Here is a 27,500-nt window from a genome sequence, read left to right on the forward strand (position 1 = left end):
AGCAGACCACGTGACAGCAGACCACGTGACCTCAGACCACGTGACCTCAGTACACGTGACCTCGACCATGTGACAGCAGAACACATGACAGCAGACTACATGACAGCAGACCACATGACCCCTGACCTTTGCTGGAGGTGTAGAGGAGCGCGGCCTGGAAGGACACGGCCTGCAGGTCCAGCAGGTTCTCCTCGATGCTCATCTGCACAGCGAAGCCCGCGTCAGGGTTCACGTTCGCCAGAGACAGCAGGTCCGTGGAGCGCACGAAGAAGTTCCCGTGGAACGTGTGTATGGACAGGCCTGAGGAGACAGAGCGTCAGTGGTGAGGACACTGGGAAGGTGTGTTTCGTCAGTAATGACGCGTTAGACGACACACACACACACACCTTTGGTGCAGCGTATCCTCATGACGGCCTCGAAGCCGATCTTGCGGGTCAGGTACCGCTTCAGGTCCCGCTGGAAGCGCTCGGTCTGGGCCGGGCTGCGCTGGCGGTGGTACGACGGGTAATAATACACACTTCCTGCAGAGTACCTGGATATACAGCCTGCAGGAACACACACATCAACATTATCACTACTACTAGAGCATCTGCAGGAAAGCTCTTCTGTGATGTCACACGAGCGTCTGACGTCTGGCCACGGTTTAACCCTATAGATGCCACTCTCGTCTCTGATCCTATACAGTCTCTGAATCATCAACATGATATTCGCACACAATCTCCAGTCCTTCTGTCGGATTGATCGTTTACACTCTTTTATCAAGTAAAAGTGTTAAAGTGCTGTGTGTCAGTGTCACGCCCGCCCTCTATCACCCATCACTGACCTAGAGTGGACAGGTCACAGTACTGCGCGCTGAGCAGGAACAGGTCCACCGCCACATGATGGCCGGAGCAGTCCAGAGCCAGCTTCTTGTAGAAGTCCGTGGCCGGGTTCAGATGCTGGACCTCCTGCAGGACAGAAACAGGAAACTCACAATTAACTTACATTTCCAGGACTCAAACTTCCCGTTTTGTGTCCAATACGGAGTGACATTAGCATAGTACCGCAAATAACAAACTTTTATACAAGTAATGGTTGCACTTTATTTTGCGCTACATGCACTTACAGTGTATTTGCCTAAGAAACACTGAGTACTATAAGCTGACTACATGGGTTAAAGGGAGAGTTCAGCCAAAAATGTAAATTAGCCCATGATCTACTCTCCCTCGGGTCATCATAGGTGTATCTGACGTTCCCCTCTCAGACGAACACAATCTGAGTTATATGAACGGCGAGAGGCTCAAAGCTTCCGCTACTCCTGCATCCGTCACACATCAGGTGTTGCTCTTCTGCCGTCAGTCCACTTGTGTGCGGCCGTCTGCCTACTTATTTGCTAGTTTTAAGTATGGATTTCTTACACGAACGCATCGCGTCACTTCAGAAGACCTTTATTAACCCGCCGGCGGAGCACTAATGATGGACAGATGCACGTTAATGGACTTCACAACAGAAACTCCACTGCCATTATAAAGCTGGGAAGAGCCATGACATTTATTAATATAACTCTGTGTTCGGCTGAGAGAAGAATGTCATACACAGCTAGGATGACTTCAAAGTGAGTAAATCATGGGCTAATTTTCATTTTTGAGTGAACTATCCATTTAAGGTCAGGCTCAGGGGAAAGTTCAGGGTTAAAAAGTAGTTATTGCCCAGTTATTGCAGTTACTATAATGAGTACAGGGGAACAAGAGCATAAAATAAAGCTTCAGCAGGAATAAAGTGTTGTGAAATTGAAGAGTTGCTAAAACGGCTAATTGTGTGCCAGGGAAAATGAAGCCAATCCATCAATGACTCAGTCTGTCAGTGGTCTGTGTGTGCGTGCGTGTGTGTGTGTGTGTGTGTGTGTGTGTGTGTGTGTGTGTGTGTGTGTGTGTGTGAGACCTTGGCGTGTGCCCTCTGGCTGGGCTCCTCTCGGGGTTTGAGGGCACCGATGCCCACTGTGGGCAGTTGTGTCTGGAAGACTGAGATGCGCCCGCCGGTTGGAGACAGAAGCTTAAACCCGGCCTGGAGCGCCGGACCCAGACCAGACTGAGTCTCCATCGTCCCGCTGAACATCTGCGGCAGACCCGCCAGCAGATCCTGGACCAGCTGCAACACACACACACACACACACACGTCACATGATGAACATCTGCGGCAGACCCGCCAGCAGATCCTGGACCAGCTGCAACACACACACACACACGTCACATGATGAACATCTGCGGCAGACCCGCCAGCAGATAGTGGACCAGCTGCAACACACACACACACACACACACGTCACATGATGAACATCTGCGGCAGACCCGCCAGCAGATCCTGGACCAGCTGCAACACACACACACACACACACGTCACATGATGAACATCTGCGGCAGACCCGCCAGCAGATCCTGGACCAGCTGCAACACACACACACACACACACACACACACACACACACACACACACACACACGTCACATGATGAACATCTGCGGCAGACCCGCCAGCAGATCCTGGACCAGCTGCAACACACACACACACACACACACACGTCACATGATGAACATCTGCGGCAGACCCGCCAGCACATCCTGGACCAGCTGCAACACACACACACACACACACACACGTCACATGATGAACATCTGCGGCAGACCCGCCAGCAGATCCTGGACCAGCTGCAACACACACACACACACACACACGTCACATGATGAACATCTGCGGCAGACCCGCCAGCAGATCCTGGACCAGCTGCAACACACACACACACACACACACACACACACACACACACACACACACACACAACACTCCATCCAATCGCTTGCGCTTGTTAATAAGGCTGCAACGATAATAGAAATAGTCGACAACGAATGTCATTGTCGAAGTTGTCACCAGACATGTTTTTCCGACCGAGGCATCTCTCTTCATTATCTTCTCTGCCGAGAGCCGCACATGCGCTTTAGCTTCTCTGCTGAGCGATAACATACAGAAATGGCGGCGCCCAACGCAGCAGCTGCCGTGCCAAAACATCTAAAGTTTGGGAGCATTTTAGCCTGGATACGGCGAATAAAAAGATGACCTGCATGGTTTGCAAAGCAGTCCTTGCGTATCACGGCAGCACCTCGGTGATGCACGAACATTTAAAGAGAAAGCACGTCGGACAGTTGAAGGAAACGGAGTTTCACTCGCCTCGGTAAGATTTAAATAACATGGAAGCCAATACGTTTTGTTTTGGATGTACATTGTACATTTTATAAGCATATAAAAAAATATATATATAAATAAAAAAAAGGATTTAACTCACACGAGACCATGTGGATGTGCTGACTTTCCTTAATATGAATAAACTGAACGACATAGCCTGAGCCTCATGTTGATTTTAAACTTGGTCTGTCCACCACGACCGGTTTGTGTCCAGGTAGTATCACACAGTCCATGTTTACAACTTAAATTCAGACGACTCTGAAAGCTTATTTTAAAACCGTTAGATTTCATAATGTTGAGACGAGTTGTAAAGTTCTTTTGCAACAGATTGACCACTGAATGCATCTCACAAAATGCACTTAATATTTGTGTTTACTGTTTTATTGTGCTAATGTGCCTGCCTCTGGTTTACAGGAAGAAAATGTTTACTTGATTAATTAATTTTTTCTTCTAAAACAAATGTGCCTGTCCTTTATAAAAATGATAGCGTTTCTTTATTTATGTATTTATGTCTATACTGACCGAGCACTGTGCCTAATTGGCTTTAGACAAGGCATTTTTATTTACTTTTAGTATGAATCGGCCCATCAGCAGCAAAGTTCAATTAAATATGCATTTTTCATTGAAGTACCCCCTTCTTTCTTGAGTTTACTATCATTTTCCACAGAATTAAAGCAATCTCATGCTAAATTTTAGAAAAATTCTAGTCGACTATTAAAATAGTCGTTAGTTGCAGCCCTATTTGTTAACAAACATGTATTCATTACTTCAATGATCTCACCATTTCTGCTTTGAATAATTATTGTTTAAATTAATACATGTTTAGCTGTGTGATTTGTATTTGTACATTTCAGAAACCCATAACTGAGTCTCTGATAACAGATCACTGTGAACTGTAATGTGGACATATTCTGTAAAGATGCTTTTATAAGTAAACTCACTAAAAGCCTTCCTTCCGCTGGAAAAACAGTCCCTGACGGTGAACAGCAGCAGAAGTTACACACATTATTCCTCCACTAGATGGAGACAAAGACCGTCTTTATGAGGGAGGCAGTGGAGAAGACTTCTATATTGAAACGACTTCATGTGAACACGGAGAAGCAACGCAAACGATAAATGACTAGCGTGTCACGGGGAAAAAAACCCTTTAACTGTTAAAAGGACAGGATATCCAGCGGACATTCAAGCGGATACTTCATTATGAATACAGTCTGACCTGAAGGAAACGCTAATGCAGGTACACACACACTCACTCTCTCACAATACTCTCTATACTCTTCAATGAACAATATCAATGAGAACATATGTTTGCGTTGCTAAGAGTTAGGGATGGCCCGATACCATTTTTTTTCAAACCGATACGAGTACGAGTATTTACATTTGTGTACTTGCCGATATCGAGTACCGATACCGATATTTCTACCGCAAAAGTAACTATAGGCTCCCAGAAAAGAAGACAGAAGACTATTTTAGAACACAGGTTAGAAGACTGTTTTTATTTTCTTCTCTGCTTGTTTTAACAAGGCTAAAAATAAATAATAATGAGTAAAATAATAAATGTATTAACACACAAACCACTGTTAATTTAACATAAAAGCAAGTAGTTACTGCGTGCATGGTCTGGAATGACTGAATGCGCCCAAAGTGCGCTCCCTTAATAGTCTAATTCCTAAAAAGCTGACAGTTCATCGCGATCTCACACATCTGTTATTATCAATGAAGCTGACTGCACAATGAATCTTTCATAATATCCACACTTTGTTTGTTATAATTAGAGGATTTGCCAGCATACAGAATTCAGCACTGAACAAAAAAGTTTTGAGCAGTGAGGGGAGTCTATCTTAAATGCTTCTGATTAGCCATTGCGTTCAAGAAATCAACACACATGTCTGTGATTGGCTACATCGCTCAACGCTGCAAACATGTTATGAATAGAAACTCTGGCCTGTAAATCGTTTCTATTTTGTTTTAGTTGTTCTTCTTGCTTTTCTGCAACAGATGAATGAAAATCTATTAGTTTTAATATGTTGTATTCATAGATATTTCTAGTTTGCGGGAGTCCCGCGAATCGTTTTATTCTCCCGGAACCCGCACACACAGAGTGAGTGCATTACCGCCCGCGCTCGGCCATCAGATCTAGTGCCGCGCCGCACTCTTTTGCGTTGGGAGTGCACGTCCCTATGCCTCAGTTCACCTCGACAAAGCACTCGCGGCGGCCAGTTTCGTTTCGCAAAATGTACGTGGTATCGGGGCGTGGTATCGGCAAATTTTTATGAGTACGAGTATGAGTATATGAGGACAGTATCGACCCGATCCCCGATGCCAGTATCGGGCCATCCCTACTAAGAGTGGTTGCTAGGGGTGTTGTGTAGCGATACAGAGCCGTGTGTTGTCGTGAATAAAACACAACTATTGACCAATCAGAATCAAGGACTGGAACTAACCGTCTTATATAAGTGAATGTGAATGACCCGCTCACCTCCCTGCACTCGCTCAGGTTCACCAACAGGCTGTCTGGAGTCGGCAGGAACACATCTGAGGAGAACACACACACACACACGTGTCACTGCAGAACATCATCTGTGTTTGGGGCTGATGGGAAACGGCATCTCACCATCGATGTCGGACACGACGAGCATCTGCGGCTGCGAGAGCCCCTCCTGCAGGTTGTAGAAGTGGATCGTGCTGTCGAACGTGATGAAGCCGATCTTCGTGCGGGAGTCTCCGGGGAGCCTTCATGGGGAACACACAACACACACACTCATCAGCGGGTTACACACACACACACACTCATCAGCGGGTTACACACACACACACACACACACACACACACACACTCGTCAGCGGGTTACACACACACACACACACACACACACTCATCAGCGGGTTACACACACACACACACACACACACACACACACACACACTCATCAGCGGGTTACACACACACACACACACACACACACACACACACTCGTCAGCGGGTTACACACAAACACACACACTCATCAGCGGGTTACACACACACACACACACACACACACACACACACACACACACTCTGTGTGAGAGTGTATATGTAGATGTAGTGAGAAAAGAGTTTGATATGTTGTGTTCATGTAGTTCATTACAGTGTGTGAAGAAGTGTGTTTTCTCAGGTTACTGATGCACAAACACAGTTTATGCACTAACCTCATTTTCCCAGCATGCACATTAAGAAAATTATATTTAATTTAAGAACAATTGTTTCAAAAGTTAATGCACTTTAAAAATTGAATATCATTTCATTTCAATAAAAGATGCGATGCTTGATTTGGTTTATATTTGCTCATTGCGCTCGCTAGCGCCCTCTTGTGGACAGAGACAATACAGAACTTTTTTCCTCTTAACATTAAGAACTGTCTTTAGAATTCGAACACAATTCAAACTTTTCTAATATTAAAGAAAGGAATTTGCATTTAGTTTTCCGCCGTTTTGTCAGCCCTGGTGAACAGTGGCTCGATGACGGTCACTTACGAGTCAAGGTTCTCTAGAAGCGACTGACAGACGACATCCAGATACCCCGTCTCCACGGCATTGTGGGACACGTCGAGGACGAACAGGTAGACAGCGGGCTGAGGCGGCCTGAGCTGAGGACACACACACACACACACACACACACACACATCATATACGGGGAGACATCTGCATATATATACACTACCAGCCAAAGGTTTTGGATCGATTCGATTTTTAATGTTTTTAAAAGAAGTCTCTTCTTTCTCTTCAGCATTAATCTGAAACAGAAGCTTTTGTAACATTAAACATTCGTAAGTTTGGGGTCAGTAATAATTTTTGGGTTTTTTTGAGGGGGAAAGAAATAAAAGAAATCAGTATTTTTATTCATCAACGACTTATTAAATTGATCAAAAGTGACAGTAAAGACATTTATAATGTTACAAAAGATTCTATTTTGAAATAAATGCTGTTCTTTTGAACTTTATATTCATCAAAGAATCCTGAAATAGAAATGTAAATAACTGTTTTCAACATTGATAATAATCATAAATGTTTCTTGAGCATCAAATCATCATATTATAGTGATTTCTGAAGGAGCATGTGACACTGAAGACTAGGGATGGGCATGTTTAAACGACGATCGATTATTGATCATTAAGAATTTCGTCGATCACGTTAATTTGTTATCGATTATCATTAAACTAATGCTGCTGTGGAAAGTGAACGTGTTCCCCGGGCTGGTCAAGTTAGCGCGGATGTACCTGTGCATCCCGGCAACGTCAGTCCCCTCAGAGCGGGTGTTTTCAGCGGCTGGACTGAAGCCTTGTTTACACTCGAGGCGTCCGCACGAGCGCGAAGGTGAGCGCGGCAAAAATGACGTCATTGCGGTATTCGGTGTTTCACAGGCGAGCGCGTCGAGTATAAACGCCTCGTCTGTTTGGGGAGGTGCGCGCGCAGTCTGCGGAGACTCGCGCTGCAGAGCCAGGCGAAAGTGTAAACGAGGCTTGACGGTCAGGTTGTGGTCGCGTCTGACCCCAGATCATGTCATCAACATGCTTATCTTGCTCAATAAAAATCAGTAGACTGGTGTAGAAGTTGTATGTGAGTTACTAGTTATTTTTTATGAGGCTTTGTTAAGTAGCCTAGCCTAATTGATTGTTACAGTAATCTCTCTCACCCTCTTTCTCGACTCCGTTCTTGGATAGTTTTGAGTTACATTTTGACAAAACCTGTCAGATCTAAGTATTATTATGTTTTTGGTTAAGTTATTGTTTAACATGATTTTTTATTATTATTTATTATTTTGGAACAAACAAGGGTCTGTGTTTAAGAACGCCAACTCGCAGCTGCAGGTTCCGTTGCTTTCGAGCACCGCAGCGCATATATATCTTCAAGTTTAGCCTAACCGAACGTCCAGTTTTACTGCCACAAGTTGATCATCTTGTAATAAAGATCTAATCGAGGAAAACACGCTGTATTTTTGTATTTTCATTGCCTTTTTAATTTATAAAAAGTTAAATAAATAATGAATTTGAATAAAAAAATGTTAATGATTAATCGAGTCAATCGTTAATTCTCCCGACGATCGACTAAGAAAATTTAATCGAATGCCCATCCCTACTGAAGACTGGAGTAATGATGCTGAAAATTCAGCTTTGATCACAGGAATAAATTACACTTTACTATATATATATATATATATATATATATATATATATATATATATATATTCACATAGAAAACAGCTGCACAGTCTTGGTGAGCAGAAGAGACTTCTTTCTAAAACATTAGAAATCTTATCGATCCAATACTTTTGACTGGTAGTGCAGATCTGTATATTATAATGCAATGTTACAGCTGTTGACTGCTTGTCAGGTTTTTCAGTATAGGGTTTCTGATTGAGAAGTGACATCATCATCAGGTAGTTCGGTACCATGTATTCTGACGGGGCGATGAACTCGATGGTGGCGTTCTGCACCTCGGGTCTCTTGTGAGGCGCTCCATACGACCTGCTGACCGGATTATACATGAACTCCTCTGGAACTGATGAAACACACATTCAGAAACGCTCTCATCAGTGCACAGCGACCTGTGGCGGCAGAGGAGTGTGTACGGAGCTCACCATCGTTGACTCGGTGACACAGATTACACTTCCATCTCCTGGCGTCCACGAAGGTCACGAACGGGTTGATGTACGTGCGACAGGAGCGACAGCGCACGATGTTACTGGAGGTCACCACGGGGAGTTGCTGGACACAGAACACACACGTCAGGAAAAGCCCTACACTAATAAAACGGTTTGGATATTTTTATGGTGCTTTCTGAAGCCCGAAAGAAAGTTCATCATTACTGGATGTAAACTGAGTGTTTTCAATTTCTCCTCCTGTGTTCGGGACGACATGAGGGGAAATAAATGATCAGATAAATGAACAAATGAGGGTCAGAGGTCAGGTCTGGACAGGGTCAAAGGTCAGGTCTGGACAGGGTCAGGTGTGGACAGGGTCGGAGGTCAGGTGTGGACAGGGTCGGAGGTCAGGTGTGGACAGGGTCGGAGGTCAGGTGTGGACAGGGTCGGAGGTCAGGGGTCAGGTGTGGAGGGTCAGAGGTCAGGTGTGGAGGGTCGGGGTCAGGTGTGGAGGGTCACGGGTCAGGTGTGGAGGGTCAGGGGTCAGGTGTGGAGGGTCAGGGGTCAGGTGTGGAGGGTCAGAGGTCAGGTGTGGAGGGTCGGGGTCAGGTGTGGAGGGTCACGGGTCAGGTGTGGAGGGTCGGGGGTCAGGTGTGGAGGGTCGGAGGTCAGGTCTGGACAGGGTCGGAGGTCAGGTCTGGACAGGGTCGGAGGTCAGGTCTGGACAGGGTCGGAGGTCAAGTGTGGACAGGGTCGGAGGTCAAGTGTGGACAGGGTCGGAGGTCAAGTGTGGACAGGGTCGGAGGTCAATTGTGGACAGGGTCGGGGGTCAAGTCTGTGGAGGTTCGGGGGTCAGGTGTGGAGGTTCGGGGGTCAGGTGTGGAGGTTCGGGGGTCAGGTGTGGAGGTTCGGGGGTCAGGTGTGGAGGGTCGGGGGTCAGGTGTGGAGGGTCGGGGGTCAGGTGTGGAGGGTCGGGAGTCAGGTCTGGACAGGGTCAGAGGTCAGGTGTGGAGGGTCGGGGGTCAGATGTGGAGGGTCGGAGGTCGGGTGTGGAGGGTCGGGGGTCGTGTGTGGAGGGTCGGAGGTCGGGTGTGGAGGGTCGGAGGTCAGGTCTGGAGGGTCAGAGGTCAGGTCAGGTCTGGAGGGTCGGAGGTCGGGTGTGGAGGGTCAGAGGTCAGGTTTGGAGGGTCAGAGGTCAGGTGTCGGGTGTGGAGGGTCAGAGGTCGGGTGTGGAGGGTCAGAGGTCGGGTGTGGAGGTGGAGGGTCAGAGGTCGGGTGTGGAGGGTCAGAGGTCGGGTGTGGAGGGTCAGAGGTCGGGTGTGGAGGGTCAGAGGTCGGGTGTGGAGGGTCAGAGGTCGGGTGTGGAGGGTCAGAGACTTACGGAGAGATCCTTGAAGGGGTGCAGCAGGAGGCCGAGGGGAAGCTTGGCTTTGTTCAGCAGAGCTTGTGTCTGAGGGATGCTGGTCAGAGTACAGCGGAAGACCCTGAGGAAAAGACATGCAGTGAGCAGAGGGCAGAACACACACACACACAGACACACACACACACAGACACACACACACACAGACACACACACAGACACACACACACACAGACAGACACACACACAGACAGACACACACACAGACAGACACACACACACACACACACACAGACAGACACACACACAGACACACACACAGACACACACAGAGACACACACAGACAGACACACACACAGACACACACACAGACACACACACACACAGACACACACACAGACACACACACAGACACACACACAGACACACACAGACACACACACACACACACAGACACACACAGACACACACACACACACAGACACACACAGACACACACACAGACACACACACAGACACACACATAGACACTGACTCTGGGCAGCAGTTGATCTTCTGCAGGTCCTGTGGGAGGCAGGGAGTGGGCGGAGTCACGGCTCCCGAGGGAAGGAGGTTGCGCTCCTGAAGGAGGTTCACCACACGAAGGGCTTCTGGCGTCTGGGACTGCAGACTCATCGCTGCCAGAGACGGACTGAGCTGAGCTGCGCCGCCCGACGGCTGGACCTGATGGAGAACAGGAGAGGACACAGCCTTAAACATGACATATTATGCCCCTTTTCACAAGATGTAATACAAATCTATGGTGTCCCCAGAATGTGTCTGTGAAATTCCAGCTCAAAATACCAGATCATATTTTAGCGCTTGTCAAATTTGCCCCTTTTGGGGTGTGAGCAAAAACTCGTGTTTTTGTGTGTGTCCCTTTAAATGCAAATGAGCTGCAGCTCCGCCTCCGTTCAGAAGAGGGCGGAGTCTTTACAAGAGCTTCAGAAACTCCAGCAATAACAAAACAGGCCGATCTCACTCATCCAGAATCCCAGAATAACCAGTAGCGAGTGCAGCCTTACGGAGAGACTCAGGAAGAGTTTCTGAATGTTAGTGGAGACATTTATGTAGTTGTTGTGGAGTTACACTGATCATCTCATCATCATGTTGAACTTCTACACAAGTGTCCACAGTTGTCCAGTTATTATTATGGTAAAGCGCGTCAAGTTTATTTGTATAGCGCATTTCACACACTTGGGATTTGTTTCGCTTTCTCTGGCAGCACAAAATCAAACAGAGCCTAAATGTCTCGAGACTGCGGAAGATATAACTCACTCATCAGACCTTTAACATCAGGAGAAAACAGAGATATTAGAGAAGAGAATGCCCGTCTCTGTCCTGCTCGTGTCCCACAGCCCTCTCAAGGCTATACGACGCATCTTTGTCAGGAAATATAAAACCTTTTTTTGATTTTTTTATTAGAATTCTTATATTATTTAGGTTACCAATATTTACTGATATTTATTTCAGTGTTTTACAGGCTGTAGTGTGGCGTTTCACTGACGGAAGTGCTCAAACACACGCGTCCGTTACAAACCCCCTGACAAAAAAATAACATGCAAGAACAAAATTTAAAATTAGCCCATCAATTTTCACTTTACAGTTATCTTCTCTGTGTTTGTGTCTGTGTGTGTGTGTGTGTCTGTGTGAGAGAGAGAGGGAGCGCGCGCAGCATTGAGACAACAGTACTTCTTAATCCAAGTAACTAACGTGCTAGTTTTCATACTAAATAGATATGTAACATAATTAGGTACTTTAGTCATTATTAACACAATAATGTAACACATGTAGGCTCCGTTTCTCAACACTGAGAATTAAAAAATAAACGCCCGTTTCTCCAGACTCGTGCTTGTCAGTCATCCACAAGCCACAGCACTTTCATAAACACTAAGCCATATAGCAATTTCAATTTTATTTAGATTTGTTCAGCATTACTTGAGCCTTTTATAATCTGCACGGCTGAATGATGTCTTCCTCTTATCTGAGTGACCATGAATGAATGATGTCGAATGCAGAGGATTAAGTTAACTCAATTCAATATTGCACATTTCCACATCTACCCCAGCCAGTTTACCGTAAAGAGTCAGAAACACGTGACTACTGTGCCGAACACTGAACACTGTACGGTTCTCGCTTAATAAATCAGTCAGACTGCAGGAGAGGAAGGGGGATTCTGTGTTGCTGCCGATTTAGTCTCTTTTTAATGAAAGGCTTTATGCATTCGCCAACCCAGCGCTATGATTGGTCGAACTCTTAAGGCTGCTGCTTGATTGGAGGACTGCGCGTTCACAGAGCCGCCAGTGGGTTTTAGCGTAGTTTAGAGTGAAAATCATACCAGTGTACTTTCAGGTCGAAACACGTACAGGTTGGCAGGTGTGACTGCTTCAGAACGGCACAGGTGTGATCAGTGTGTGTGTGAGAGAGACACTGGTACCTGTGTGTAGAGAGCTGGAACTGATGGAGTGTGATAGATCAGTGTGTGTGTGAGAGAGACACTGGTACCTGTGTGTAGAGAGCTGGAACTGATGGAGTGTGATAGATCAGTGTGTGTGTGTGTGTGTGTGTGTGTGACTGGTACCTGTGTGTAGAGAGCAGGAGCTGAGGGACTGTGATAGGCCGGCTGGAGAGGTGGGTACGAGGAGGCCGGTGGTCTGATCATCTGCGCAGGCTGAGCCTGATAGAGTCCTGCTGGAGGAACACACACACACACACCCACACACACACACTTATTAACCCTCAGCACTGGCAGAGAGGAAGTTCACTGCATTAACTGTGAACCCCAGACGCTCTCAGACACACAATCAACCCTTGAACACACACCTGAAACACACAGCGCATCACAAAATACAGTCATTTAAAGGTGACATATTATGCCCCTTTTCACCAGATGTAATATAAATCGTGTCCCCAGAATGTGTCTGTGAAATTTCAGCTCAAAATCCCCCCAGATCATTTATTATAGCTTATCAAATTTGCCCCTTTTTGCTCACAAAAACAAGTCATTTTTCTGTGTCCCTTTAAATGCAAATGAGCTGCAGCTCCGCCTCCGTTCAGAAGAAGGCGGAGTCTTTACATGAGCTTCAGAAACTCCAGCAATAACAAAACAGGCCGATCTCACTCATCCAGAATCCCAGAAAACTTCAGAACCCGTGAGTTACACACTTCCAGCGCTAACCCTGATCGGGTCACGTCTGACATCACACAGTCTTCAGAACCCGTGAGTTACACACTTCCAGCACTAACCCTGATCGGGTCACACCTGACATCACACAGTCTTCAGAACCCGTGAGTTACACACTTCCAGCACTAACCCTGATCGGGTCACACCTGACATCACACAGTCTTCAGAACCCGTGAGTTACACACTTCCAGCACTAACCCTGATCGGGTCACGTCTGACATCACACAGTCTTCAGAACCCGTGAGTTACACACTTCCAGCACTAACCCTGATCGGGTCACACCTGACATCACACAGTCTTCAGAACCCGTGAGTTACACACTTCCAGCACTAACCCTGATCGGGTCACACCTGACATCACACAGTCTTCAGAACCCGTGAGTTACACACTTCCAGCGCTAACCCTGATCGGGTCACACCTGACATCACACAGTCTTCAGAACCCGTGAGTTACACACTTCCAGCGCTAACCCTTATCGGGTCACACCTGACATCACACAGTCTTCAGAACCCGTGAGTTACACACTTCCAGCGCTAACCCTGATCGGGTCACACCTGACATCACACAGTCTTCAGAACCCGTGAGTTACACACTTCCAGCGCTAACCCTTATCGGGTCACACCTGACATCACACAGTCTTCAGAACCCGTGAGTTACACACTTCCAGCGCTAACCCTGATCGGGTCACGCCTGACATCACAGTCTTCAGAACCTGTGAGTTACACACTTCCAGCGCTAACCCTGATCGGGTCACACCTGACATCACACAGTCTTCAGAACCCGTGAGTTACACACTTCCAGCACTAACCCTGATCGGGTCACACCTGACATCACACAGTCTTCAGAACCCGTGATTTACACACTTCCAGCACTAACCCTGATCGGGTCACACCTGACATCACACAGTCTTCAGAACCCGTGAGTTACACACTTCCAGCGCTAACCCTGATGGGGTCACGCCTGACATCACACAGTCTTCAGAACCCGTGAGTTACACACTTCCAGCGCTAACCCTGATCGGGTCACGCCTGACATCACACAGTCTTCAGAACCCGTGATTTACACACTTCCAGCACTAACCCTGATCGGGTCACGCCTGACATCACACAGTCTTCAGAACCCGTGAGTTACACACTTCCAGCGCTAACAGTGATCGGGTCACGCCTGACATCACACAGTCTTCAGAACCCGTGATTTACACACTTCCAGCGCTAACAGTGATCGGGTCACGCCTGACATCACACAGTCTTCAGAACCCGTGATTTACACACTTCCAGCGCTAACAGTGATCGGGTCACGCCTGACATCACACAGTCTTCAGAACCCGTGATTTACACACTTCCAGCGCTAACCCTGATCGGGTCACACCTGACATCACACAGTCTTCAGAACCCGTGAGTTACACACTTCCAGCGCTATCCCTGATCGGGTCACGCCTGACATCACACAGTCTTCAGAACCCGTGAGTTACACACTTCCAGCACTAACCCTGATCGGGTCACACCTGACATCACACAGTCTTCAGAACCCGTGATTTACACACTTCCAGCACTAACCCTGATCGGGTCACACCTGACATCACACAGTCTTCAGAACCCGTGAGTTACACACTTCCAGCACTAACCCTGATCGGGTCACACCTGACATCACACAGTCTTCAGAACCCGTGATTTACACACTTCCAGCACTAACCCTGATCGGGTCACACCTGACATCACACAGTCTTCAGAACCTGTGAGTTACACACTTCCAGCACTAACCCTGATCGGGTCACACCTGACATCACACAGTCTTCAGAACCCGTGAGTTACACACTTCCAGCGCTAACCCTGATCGGGTCACACCTGACATCACACAGTCTTCAGAACCCGTGAGTTACACACTTCCAGCGCTAACCCTGATCGGGTCACGCCTGACATCACACAGTCTTCAGAACCTGTGAGTTAAACACTTCCAGCACTAACCCTGATCGGGTCACACCTGACATCACACAGTCTTCAGAACCCGTGATTTACACACTTCCAGCGCTAACCCTGATCGGGTCACGCCTGACATCACACAGTCTTCAGAACCCGTAAGTTACACACTTCCAGCGCTAACCCTGATCGGGTCACACCTGACATCACACAGTCTTCAGAACCCGTGAGTTACACACTTCCAGCACTAACCCTGATCGGGTCACACCTGACATCACACAGTCTTCAGAACCCGTGAGTTACACACTTCCAGCGCTAACCCTGATCGGGTCACGCCTGACATCACACAGTCTTCAGAACCCGTGAGTTACACACTTCCAGCGCTAACCCTGATCGGGTCACACCTGACATCACACAGTCTTCAGAACCCGTGAGTTACACACTTCCAGCGCTAACCCTGATCGGGTCACGCCTGACATCACACAGTCTTCAGAACCTGTGAGTTAAACACTTCCAGCGCTAACCCTGATCGGGTCACACCTGACATCACACAGTCTTCAGAACCCGTGATTTACACACTTCCAGCGCTAACCCTGATCGGGTCACGCCTGACATCACACAGTCTTCAGAACCCGTAAGTTACACACTTCCAGCGCTAACCCTGATCGGGTCACACCTGACATCACACAGTCTTCAGAACCCGTGAGTTACACACTTCCAGCACTAACCCTGATCGGGTCACGCCTGACATCACACAGTCTTCAGAACCCGTAAGTTACACACTTCCAGCGCTAACCCTGATCGGGTCACACCTGACATCACACAGTCTTCAGAACCCGTGAGTTACACACTTCCAGCGCTAACCCTGATCGGGTCACACCTGACATCACACAGTCTTCAGAACCCGTGAGTTACACACTTCCAGCGCTAACCCTGATCGGGTCACACCTGACATCACACAGTCTTCAGAACCCGTGAGTTACACACTTCCAGCGCTAACCCTGATCGGGTCACACCTGACATCACACAGTCTTCAGAACCCGTGAGTTACACACTTCCAGCACTAACCCTGATCGGGTCACACCTGACATCACACAGTCTTCAGAACCCGTGAGTTACACACTTCCAGCACTAACCCTGATCGGGTCACACCTGACATCACACAGTCTTCAGAACCCGTGAGTTACACACTTCCAGCACTAACCCTGATCGGGTCACACCTGACATCACACAGTCTTCAGAACCCGTGATTTACACACTTCCAGCACTAACCCTGATCGGGTCACACCTGACATCACACAGTCTTCAGAACCCGTGAGTTACACACTTCCAGCACTAACCCTGATCGGGTCACACCTGACATCACACAGTCTTCAGAACCCGTGATTTACACACTTCCAGCACTAACCCCTGCTCACGATTACAATCAATTCTCATTCTGATAAACAGATATGGATTCTTAAATCCCAGGAGTCGATCTTTTAGTCTGTTCTGTTTTCAGCGTGAACAAAACTTCACTAAACATTATCTGTAGCGCCTGCCATCCAATAATCACAATAATACTTTTGATATGAACATTGTCTCAGCTTTCAAAGTGAGTAGTAACTTAATTGAGACATATTGACACGTACTCTTACTCCACCTGATTTACATCCAAATAAATCAATACTGAATCCAATCAAATCACATGTTGGTGAATCAAATGAAGTTTGTGTCAGTGCTCTACACTCACGACAGGGTCACAACTACCATAGAGTTATTGTTATAGAACACACACATTATGAATACCATTAATGTTCCACATTTCCAAATCTGTTTTTGGCAATAATCATCATTCATGTAAATACTCAAATAACATAAAACAAACCTTATAGGAAACTTTAAATGGAGCTTCATAATTATATAGTGGTGTTGTGTGAAGTGTATAGTTTCATATGTTGCAGGCTCGACATTAAGCCTTTCAGTCCGTCATTCACTTGTCTGAGTAAAAGATGTGCTCGTCCAGAAAAAAGTGGAATTTGTGTTGTAAATATAATTTATTTTGAAGCAATATTCTCAGCAGTGTTCAGTCAGCTTCGACATATTTAAATCTGCATATTTGTGATATTTACCCCGAGGGCATTTTTTCCCATGTGACGTCTTGAGTCATTGAGTCATTCATTCAAGCAATTCTTTCAAACGGCTGAATCATTCAGTAATGAAAGCACAGCTGACGTCCGCAGTGTGTATGCGGTGTGTATTCTTCCCCGTACCCATGCTAACAGCTTATAGCGCTCACACACTGCACGTGGCGCGGTGTACAGCAGCGCAGGGATCGAGTTCACACTGAGTTAAAATGCCAGCACAGGGTTGTGGTCTAAATGAACACAGATCGACATGAAAATGTAGTAATCTCACCATAAATTCATTATATTAAACTACTATTTTTCACAGCCATCTCTTTAAGCTTGGGGTTATTCAGCACTTGTGTGATGTTGCTGAACGGTTTCATATGTTATATAAGTGTGTTAACAGTAACTGTGTGTGCTCGTGTGTTTCTATCCTCAGCAGCAATACGCTACAGTCAGGACATCATATATTACACACCATCCATCGCCACGACTAAATTATATAAAAACAATCTTTCTTGCGTTTCGTTGTTTCCCTAATTATGTTTTGTCATTGGCGTTTTAATCAGCTACTCTTTCACTCGCCCCTTTAAAACACACACTTGACCCGGACCAGTGTTAATGTCGAGTGTGTGTTGGATATGAGCGATTGAATAATCATCATCCTGCAGAGTTTATCCTGGCACAGAGAGGCTTCTGGGTAAACTCAGATCAGTGTGTGTGTGTGTGATGGTGTGTAACTCAGATCAGTGTGTGTGTGTGTGAGACGGTGTGTAACTCAGATCAGTGTGTGTGTGACGGTGTGTAACTCAGATCAGTGTGTGTGACGGTGTGTAACTCAGATCAGTGTGTGTGTGTGATGGTGTGTAACTCAGATCAGTGTGTGTGAGACGGTGTGTAACTCAGATCAGTGTGTGTGACGGTGTGTAACCCAGATCAGTGTGTGTGAGACAGTGTGTAACTCAGATCAGTGTGTGTGACGGTGTGTAACTCAGATCAGTGTGTGAGACGGTGTGTAACTCAGATCAGTGTGTGTGACGGTGTGTAACTCAGATCAGTGTGTGTGTGACGGTGTGTAACTCAGATCAGTGTGTGTGTGTGACGGTGTGTAACTCAGATCAGTGTGTGTGACGGTGTGTAACTCAGATCAGTGTGTGTGACGGTGTGTAACTCAGATCAGTGTGTGTGACGGTGTGTAACTCAGATCAGTGTGTGTGACGGTGTGTAACCCAGATCAGTGTGTGTGTGTGTGTGTGATGGTGTGTAACTCAGATCAGTGTGTGTGACGGTGTGTAACTCAGATCAGTGTGTGTGACGGTGTGTAACTCAGATCAGTGTGTGTGTGTGTGACGGTGTGTAACTCAGATCAGTGTGTGTGACGGTGTGTAACTCAGATCAGTGTGTGAGACGGTGTGTAACTCAGATCAGTGTGTGTGACGGTGTGTAACTCAGATCAGTGTGTGTGACGGTGTGTAACTCAGATCAGTGTGTGTGACGGTGTGTAACCCAGATCAGTGTGTGTGTGTGATGGTGTGTAACTCAGATCAGTGTGTGTGACGGTGTGTAACTCAGATCAGTGTGTGTGTGATGGTGTGTAACTCAGATCAGTGTGTGAGACGGTGTGTAACTCAGATCAGTGTGTGTGTGTGTGACGGTGTGTAACTCAGATCAGTGTGACGGTGTGTAACTCAGATCAGTGTGTGAGACGGTGTGTAACTCAGATCAGTGTGTGTGTGACGGTGTGTAACTCAGATCAGTGTGTGTGTGACGGTGTGTAACTCAGATCAGTGTGTGTGTGTGTGATGGTGTGTAACTCAGATCAGTGTGTGTGACGGTGTGTAACTCAGATCAGTGTGTGTGACGGTGTGTAACTCAGATCAGTGTGTGTGACGGTGTGTAACTCAGATCAGTGTGTGTGACGGTGTGTAACTCAGATCAGTGTGTGTGACGGTGTGTAACTCAGATCAGTGTGTGTGACGGTGTGTAACCCAGATCAGTGTGTGTGAGACGGTGTGTAACTCAGATCAGTGTGTGTGTGTGTGAGACTGTGTGTAACTCAGATCAGTGTGTGTGACGGTGTGTAACTCAGATCAGTGTGTGAGACGGTGTGTAACTCAGATCAGTGTGTGTGACGGTGTGTAACTCAGATCAGTGTGTGTGACGGTGTGTAACCCAGATCAGTGTGTGTGACGGTGTGTAACTCAGATCAGTGTGTGTGTGACGGTGTGTAACTCAGATCAGTGTGTGTGTGATGGTGTGTAACTCAGATCAGTGTGTGTGTGTGTGATGGTGTGTAACTCAGATCAGTGTGTGTGACGGTGTGTAACTCAGATCAGTGTGTGTGACGGTGTGTAACCCAGATCAGTGTGTGTGTGTGATGGTGTGTAACTCAGATCAGTGTGTGTGACGGTGTGTAACTCAGATCAGTGTGTGTGTGATGGTGTGTAACTCAGATCAGTGTGTGAGACGGTGTGTAACTCAGATCAGTGTGTGTGTGTGTGACGGTGTGTAACTCAGATCAGTGTGACGGTGTGTAACTCAGATCAGTGTGTGAGACGGTGTGTAACTCAGATCAGTGTGTGTGTGACGGTGTGTAACTCAGATCAGTGTGTGTGTGTGTGATGGTGTGTAACTCAGATCAGTGTGTGTGACGGTGTGTAACTCAGATCAGTGTGTGTGACGGTGTGTAACTCAGATCAGTGTGTGTGACGGTGTGTAACTCAGATCAGTGTGTGTGACGGTGTGTAACTCAGATCAGTGTGTGTGACGGTGTGTAACCCAGATCAGTGTGTGTGAGACGGTGTGTAACTCAGATCAGTGTGTGTGTGTGTGAGACGGTGTGTAACTCAGATCAGTGTGTGTGACGGTGTGTAACTCAGATCAGTGTGTGAGACGGTGTGTAACTCAGATCAGTGTGTGTGACGGTGTGTAACTCAGATCAGTGTGTGTGACGGTGTGTAACCCAGATCAGTGTGTGTGACGGTGTGTAACTCAGATCAGTGTGTGTGTGACGGTGTGTAACTCAGATCAGTGTGTGTGTGATGGTGTGTAACTCAGATCAGTGTGTGTGTGTGTGATGGTGTGTAACTCAGATCAGTGTGTGTGTGACGGTGTGTAACTCAGATCAGTGTGTGTGTGTGTGATGGTGTGTAACTCAGATCAGTGTGTGTGACGGTGTGTAACTCAGATCAGTGTGTGTGACGGTGTGTAACTCAGATCAGTGTGTGTGACGGTGTGTAACTCAGATCAGTGTGTGTGACGGTGTGTAACTCAGATCAGTGTGTGTGTGACGGTGTGTAACTCAGATCAGTGTGTGTGTGTGTGTGATGGTGTGTAACTCAGATCAGTGTGTGTGTGACGGTGTGTAACTCAGATCAGTGTGTGTGTGTGTGACGGTGTGTAACTCAGATCAGTGTGTGAGACGGTGTGTAACTCAGATCAGTGTGTGTGTGACGGTGTGTAACTCAGATCAGTGTGTGTGACGGTGTGTAACTCAGATCAGTGTGTGAGACGGTGTGTAACTCAGATCAGTGTGTGTGTGACGGTGTGTAACTCAGATCAGTGTGTGAGACGGTGTGTAACTCAGATCAGTGTGTGTGACGGTGTGTAACTCAGATCAGTGTGTGTGAGACGGTGTGTAACTCAGATCAGTGTGTGTGACGGTGTGTAACTCAGATCAGTGTGTGAGACGGTGTGTAACTCAGATCAGTGTGTGTGTGACGGTGTGTAACTCAGATCAGTGTGTGTGTGACGGTGTGTAACTCAGATCAGTGTGTGTGTGTGTGTGATGGTGTGTAACTCAGATCAGTGTGTGTGTGACGGTGTGTAACTCAGATCAGTGTGTGTGTGTGTGACGGTGTGTAACTCAGATCAGTGTGTGAGACGGTGTGTAACTCAGATCAGTGTGTGTGCCGGTGTGTAACTCAGATCAGTGTGTGAGACGGTGTGTAACTCAGATCAGTGTGTGTGTGACGGTGTGTAACTCAGATCAGTGTGTGTGACGGTGTGTAACTCAGATCAGTGTGTGAGACGGTGTGTAACTCAGATCAGTGTGTGTGTGACGGTGTGTAACTCAGATCAGTGTGTGTGAGACGGTGTGTAACTCAGATCAGTGTGTGTGACGGTGTGTAACTCAGATCAGTGTGTGAGACGGTGTGTAACTCAGATCAGTGTGTGTGTGACGGCGTGGAACTCAGATCAGTGTGTGTGTGACGGTGTGGAACTCAGATCAGTGTGTGTGTGACGGTGTGTAACTCAGATCAGTGTGTGTGTGACGGTGTGTAACTCAGATCAGTGTGTGTGTGACGGTGTGTAACTCAGATCAGTGTGTGTGACGGTGTGTAACTCAGATCAGTGTGTGTGCCGGTGTGTAACTCAGATCAGTGTGTGAGACGGTGTGTAACTCATATCAGTGTGTGTGAGACGGTGTGTAACTCATATCAGTGTGTGTGAGACGGTGTGTAACTCATATCAGTGTGTGTGTGAGACGGTGTGTAACTCAGATCAGTGTGTGTGAGACGGTGTGTAACTCAGATCAGTGTGTGAGACGGTGTGTAACTCATATCAGTGTGTGTGAGACGGTGTGTAACTCATATCAGTGTGTGTGAGACGGTGTGTAACTCATATCAGTGTGTGTGAGACGGTGTGTAACTCATATCAGTGTGTGTGAGACGGTGTGTAACTCATATCAGTGTGTGTGTGAGACGGTGTGTAACTCAGATCAGTGTGAGTGTGACGGTGTGTAACTCAGATCAGTGTGTGTGTGACGGTGTGTAACTCAGATCAGTGTGTGAGACGGTGTGTAACTCATATCAGTGTGTGTGAGACGGTGTGTAACTCAGATCAGTGTGAGTGTGACGGTGTGTAACTCAGATCAGTGTGTGTGTGACGGTGTGTGTTTCTGGATCGGGCCTCATCTGGGCAACGGACCGAATCCCTTTGTCTCAAGCGGGCCGGATAGGCTTGAGGACCGGTCATGAAATGGAATGGTGAAATTATGTGTGTGAGACGTTATTCCCGGGAGGCGTGTTACGGGTGTGTTTTAGCGAAGCGCTGCAGAGCTTCAGGCCCGACGGTGGAAACACAGCAGGTTCTGGGCTCGGTGTTCCAGACCCGAGGTCATTAGCCCCGCCCGCTTAAAGCCCTGCTCACACTGGCCCGACAGGGGAAACACAGCTAGTGTGTGTGTGTGGTGGTACCATAACTCAGTTCAGTGTGTGTGAGTGTACTGTAACTCAGATCTGTGTGTGTGTGTGTGTGTGTGTGAGTGACAGTACCGTGCTGCAGGGCTGCCGGAGGCTGCATGGTGTTCTGGAAGACAGGAGGTGTTCCTGTGCCGGACGGGCCCGGGCCAGTGTGGTTCCCCACAGGGGGAGGAGCCACAGGGGCCGAGGTGACCCCGCTCCAGCTGCTGTGGGGCGGAGCTACAGGGGTCGGCGTGACCCCGCTCCAGCTACTGGGGGGCGGAGCTACAGGGGCCGGCGTGACTCCGCTCCAGCTGCTGGGGGGCGGAGCCACAGGGGACGGCGTGACCCCGCTCCAGCTGCTGGGGGGCGGAGCTATAGGGGCCGGCGTGAGCCCTTGCTGCTGAGGATGCTGGGAGTAGCCGCTGGGGGGCGGAGCTACAGGGGGCGGCATGACCCCGGGCTGCTGAGGATGCTGGGAGTAACTGTGGGGGGGCGGCGCCACAGGCGAAGGCTGGTGCCGGCCGGTGCTGTAAGGGTTCGGGCCGGGTGGAGGCGGGCCTTTGGTGGTCAAGCTGTTCATGAAGCCCGTCAGCGGCGGAGCCATCAGGCCATGGTTAGAGGAGTAAACGCCCACGGGATTCTGAGACGGACCTGCGGCACAAATAAACATTACACAGTGATGAATGATTAAAACAGCGAATAACTACAGGGAATTAACTGGTCCTCATTGACTAGTCCTCGACTAATCCATGAATGGACATTTACATACGAACTGACCACCAAATTGCAAAATTCAGACACCATCATTATTGTTTTAGCTCGACTGTCACAGAATGGACAGCACTGGATTGTGGGATATCAGAGGCAGTGAAGAATACATCTATGCTGCTTTCAGAAATCGATCCGATGGAAGTGCAGCTTGCACTGGATTCGCAGACTGAAACGCAGATGCATGGACATCTTAACGGGGGTGGGGAATCAAAAACGGGGCGTGGCTCATTCTCACTGACTGACAGAGGGTTCCGAGCAAACTCCGCCCAACAAATACATTTTAAAGATTTATTGGCTATGTCAATCATAGTGCTGATTTCCAATACTAACCCCTATTCCTAGCATATGGGCTTGGGCTGAATAGTGCTCTAAAGAACGGTTCAGGAGGAAAGCGGTCCAGAAGATCATGTGATCGCCGAGATCTGGTCGTCCGTAACTCCCGGACTGGACCTTCTTAAGTTTCACCCAGCATCACAACCCCCTCCCACACTGTGGCTCTCCAGGCCCGGACGGGACGCACAATCGCTCGAACACACGAGATTCCAGCTTACATCTCTGTTACATTAACTCAGCTTATGGACGCTCTGCCCCCTTCTGGAGTTCCCACCCCTCTTATGGACGCCCTAGCCCCTTCTGGAGTTCCCGCCCCTCTTATGGACGCCCTGCCCCCTTCTGGAGTTCCCGCCCCTCTTATGGATGCTCTGCCCCCTTCTGGAGTTCCCACCCCTCTTATGGACGCCCTGCCCCCTTCTGGAGTTCCCGCCCCTCTTATGGACACTCTGCCCCCTTCTGGAGTTCCCGCCCCTCTTATGGATGCTCTGCCCCCTTCTGGAGTTCCCAACCCTCTTATGGATGCCCTGCCCCCTTCTGGAGTTCCCGCCCCTCTTATGGACGCTCTGCCCCCTTCTGGAGTTCCCACCCCTCTTATGGACGCCCTGCCCCCTTCTGGAGTTCCCGCCCCTCTTATGGATGCTCTGCCCCCTTCTGGAGTTCCCACCCCTCTTATGGACGCCCTGCCCCCTTCTGGAGTTCCCGCCCCTCTTATGGACGCTCTGCCCCCTTCTGGAGTTCCCGCCCCTCTTATGGACACTCTGTCCCCTTCTGGAGTTCCCGCCCCTCTTATGGAGGCTCTGCCCCCTTCTGGAGTTCCCGCCCCTCTTATCCAGACTCTGCCCCCTTCTGGAGTTCCCACCCCTCTTATTAAGACTCTGCCCCTCTTCTTGAGTTCCCGCCACTCTTATGGAGGCTCTGCCCCCTTCTGGAGTTCCCGCCCCCCTTATAGAGGCTCTGCCCCTTCTGGAGTTCCCGCCCCTCTTCAGGGAGATCAGATCTCATGGATGGATCTGCTGTGAAGTACTACGGCCAGAAACACTCGAGTTCTTGATCTTAATTGATTGTCATTTTGATAAAAAAAATAGCCCTGTTTTCAGTTGATGTGTGAACAAAACTTCACTAAACATTATTCGTAGCTCGTGTCATCCAATAATTGCATTAATCTTTTTTCTAAAAAAAAAGATTTTCTCGTTTCTAAAACAAAGCTTCAGCTTTTACATTCTGTAAGTTTGTATCACTGATCAATAAATATGTTTGTATGCCAGATCACTGTATCATCTCAGTTGAACCAGTTCTACAATATTGCATGTTTTAATAATTTTGTCATTAAAACAATTATGACAGCCACTACTAAAATGTCTAAAATTCAATATTAAACTAGAGTAGGAACATAATTATTTAATTAAAAACATATTATAACATTATTACTGTATAAAAGCTGCCTTACGTGCAATTTAACTGTCTGTATGAATATCAGTTAATTGTTGGTTTTAACCTGTAATATTATAGTAATATAGTGATTGACAGGTTCCCTGTATAGTTTGCAGCATTAGTTCAGGGAGATTATTTGCTTGAGAGAAAATGCCATGCACTTTATTGTTGATATATAACCAAACAAGATCAGATTTGAATCCACTCCCAAGCTTGTGAATTGAAATCGAATCGAAAAATCAGTGTCAAGCCCCTGAATCTCTCAAACTCTGAATCTCTCGCGACTCTGACAGCGGTCGATCACTGAAGACCGAGCCGTTCTGCCTGACGGAGAGGTCGCGTCGTGAGTCGGTTCACCCGTGTGTTCGGATCATCTCTGACGGGTGGTTCTGAAGTTATGAACTTTACTCGGATGATGATCACAGGTTTTGGCCTTCATCGAGCGACGCGACGCACTATAACGCTCTGGCTCGTCGCGTCACTGAAGTGACCAAACTCTGAAGAACTCGGCCTACGAGCGTCGCAACGCGGACAACACAAGCGTTCACTACGACGCGTTCAACACAAGCGTTCACTGCCCGACGCGTTCAACACAAGCGTTCACTGCCCGACGCGTTCAGACGCGACAGCAGCGAGAGTAATCGCGAGTTCACTCACCGTTCGTGTACGAGCCTCCGGCGCCGTTCTGTGACGCGAAGCCGCCGCTGGACATGCTGACAGACGCACGCGTTCCTCGAGTCGAAAAGCGTGTGTGTATGAGTGTGTGTGGGATCACAGGCCCACAGCTCCGGCCATTCTCTCGACGCGCTGGATAGCGTTGCGCTCCTGAAGATATAAACCAGCGCCTTCCTCTCACCGGAAGTCAAGCGCGAGCTCTGAGCACGCGCATGCGCACTTGGTACACGTGGCATTTCCCGTGGAAAGCCGCTTTCGTCCGTACTGGAAACACGTCCCATTAGCCAAAGCAGAGGGTTCATTTAAATGGGACATTTTCCTGCATTATTAAAAACTTGCTAAACATTTGACATCATCAAGCAGAAGCGGATAATCTATAAATCCTTCGATTCCTGAACACACACACACACACCTTTTCAAAAGACATTGTTGTATCTTGATCAATATATATTTTCTTGTATCATGAAAGGTAAAACGTTAAGAACAATTAATAATCGGTCAACACACCTCAAAAATATATAAAAAACAAAAGTTACTTATACTAAATATGATGTATATTAAATATAATATATTGTTCTGAAGTTCTCTGCATAGTTATATGTACTTTAATGAATTGTTTCGAAAATAAATCGTCGTACAGCGGTTGTTTATCATAGATGTGTTGTTTATGTGGTTGTTTCCGCACCGGACGGTTTCGGTTGTGACACACGCCGGAAGTGCCGCCATTGCTGTGTGTCGTGGCTGTGAGGTGTGAGCGGAGTGTGTTCACTCGACTGGATTCCTGTATTCACACGTTCATCTGCGTTAGGAAGAGCCACACTCACCTGTACACACACTCGAGGTGAGTGTTCACCTGTTCAGATGTATCTCCGTGTGTTTATCAGTGTGTTTGTGCGCGGGACCGCGTCTGCCGGGCGCTCGCGCTAACGCTAACGGCAGACTCCGGTTGTGTAACGGCGAACTTCGCTTATTAAACTCGAATCATATCGTGCCATCATAACAGCGTCGCTCATGTGTTTTAATAAGTCAGTTAGCGGTGTCGTGAAGAGTGGAGGCGATGGGTTCGCGGTTCGGGTGTTGACAGCGTTAGCTCTGTTAGCATCAGCAGTGACACGTACATCCATCTCCGGTAATGAGTTCAGATTATATTCATAATTATATCACACTCACTCCCTCACATCGCGCTGCTGGTATCGGGCAGGATGAAGAAAACAAACATGGAGATTAAAACACGTTTCATCAGAAATGTTGTGTATAGTAAACCTTTAATAACGTTTAAAGCAAGGTCTTAAATAACAGCTCTTGGTTTAACATCATAGAAACAGTCATATTATTCATAATGCATATGAACATGATTATTTACCTCAACCGTATGTCTTTAGTTCATCAAAAGCTGCTGACAGGAAAAAGCAAACATTGACTTAAACACAATCTGTTATTATTATTTTTATTGTTTTCTCTTGTTTTTTACATGTTCGTAATTTCTGTCGGCACTATTTGTCGTGTTTCATTGCGTTATCACGAATAAAACAAGCACAACTACGCAATATGGTTACAAAATCTTTGACACATTTTAATATTATTTGAATAAAGGGTGAAGATGTTGATTTTGCTGTAGGCCGGGCATCACTGTGTGTGTATGTGAATATAACCTTCAT

At 47.4% G+C, this 27,500-nt stretch overlaps 2 protein-coding genes across 3 annotated transcripts in view; one reads left to right on the top strand and one right to left on the bottom strand.

Moving 5' to 3' along the window:
* Window positions 1–26,077, bottom strand: part of sec24a (SEC24 homolog A, COPII coat complex component) — a 42,531-nt gene extending 16,454 nt beyond the window's left edge. The window contains exons 1-14 of one of the 2 annotated variants that reach the window (XM_077224885.1): window positions 25,825–26,077; window positions 22,723–23,283; window positions 12,820–12,926; window positions 10,735–10,922; window positions 10,220–10,322; window positions 8,836–8,962; window positions 8,647–8,756; window positions 6,732–6,844; window positions 5,830–5,948; window positions 5,695–5,750; window positions 1,921–2,127; window positions 824–947; window positions 387–545; window positions 127–300 (exon numbers count right to left, since the gene is read on the bottom strand). In XM_077224885.1, the coding sequence (XP_077081000.1) occupies window positions 127–300; window positions 387–545; window positions 824–947; window positions 1,921–2,127; window positions 5,695–5,750; window positions 5,830–5,948; window positions 6,732–6,844; window positions 8,647–8,756; window positions 8,836–8,962; window positions 10,220–10,322; window positions 10,735–10,922; window positions 12,820–12,926; window positions 22,723–23,283; window positions 25,825–25,879 (2,203 nt within the window). In that variant the 5' untranslated portion in view covers window positions 25,880–26,077. Of the gene's footprint in view, window positions 1–126; window positions 301–386; window positions 546–823; window positions 948–1,920; window positions 2,128–5,694; window positions 5,751–5,829; window positions 5,949–6,731; window positions 6,845–8,646; window positions 8,757–8,835; window positions 8,963–10,219; window positions 10,323–10,734; window positions 10,923–12,819; window positions 12,930–22,722; window positions 23,284–25,824 lie in introns of both variants that reach the window. The other variant, XM_077224880.1, reaches the window with a different exon arrangement.
* Window positions 26,078–26,525: 448 nt separating this feature from the next.
* Window positions 26,526–27,500, top strand: part of sar1b (secretion associated, Ras related GTPase 1B) — a 47,940-nt gene continuing 46,965 nt past the window's right edge. Inside the window, exon 1 of the mRNA XM_077225053.1 lies at window positions 26,526–26,683. The gene's annotated coding sequence lies outside the window, so the exon portion shown is untranslated. The remainder of the gene's footprint in view (window positions 26,684–27,500) is intronic.

This window comes from Siphateles boraxobius, unplaced genomic scaffold, assembly GCF_051911475.1.
Source record: "Siphateles boraxobius isolate OS27281-9 unplaced genomic scaffold, OSU_SipBor_1 125, whole genome shotgun sequence".
NCBI classification, from domain to species: domain Eukaryota; kingdom Metazoa; phylum Chordata; class Actinopteri; order Cypriniformes; family Leuciscidae; genus Siphateles; species Siphateles boraxobius.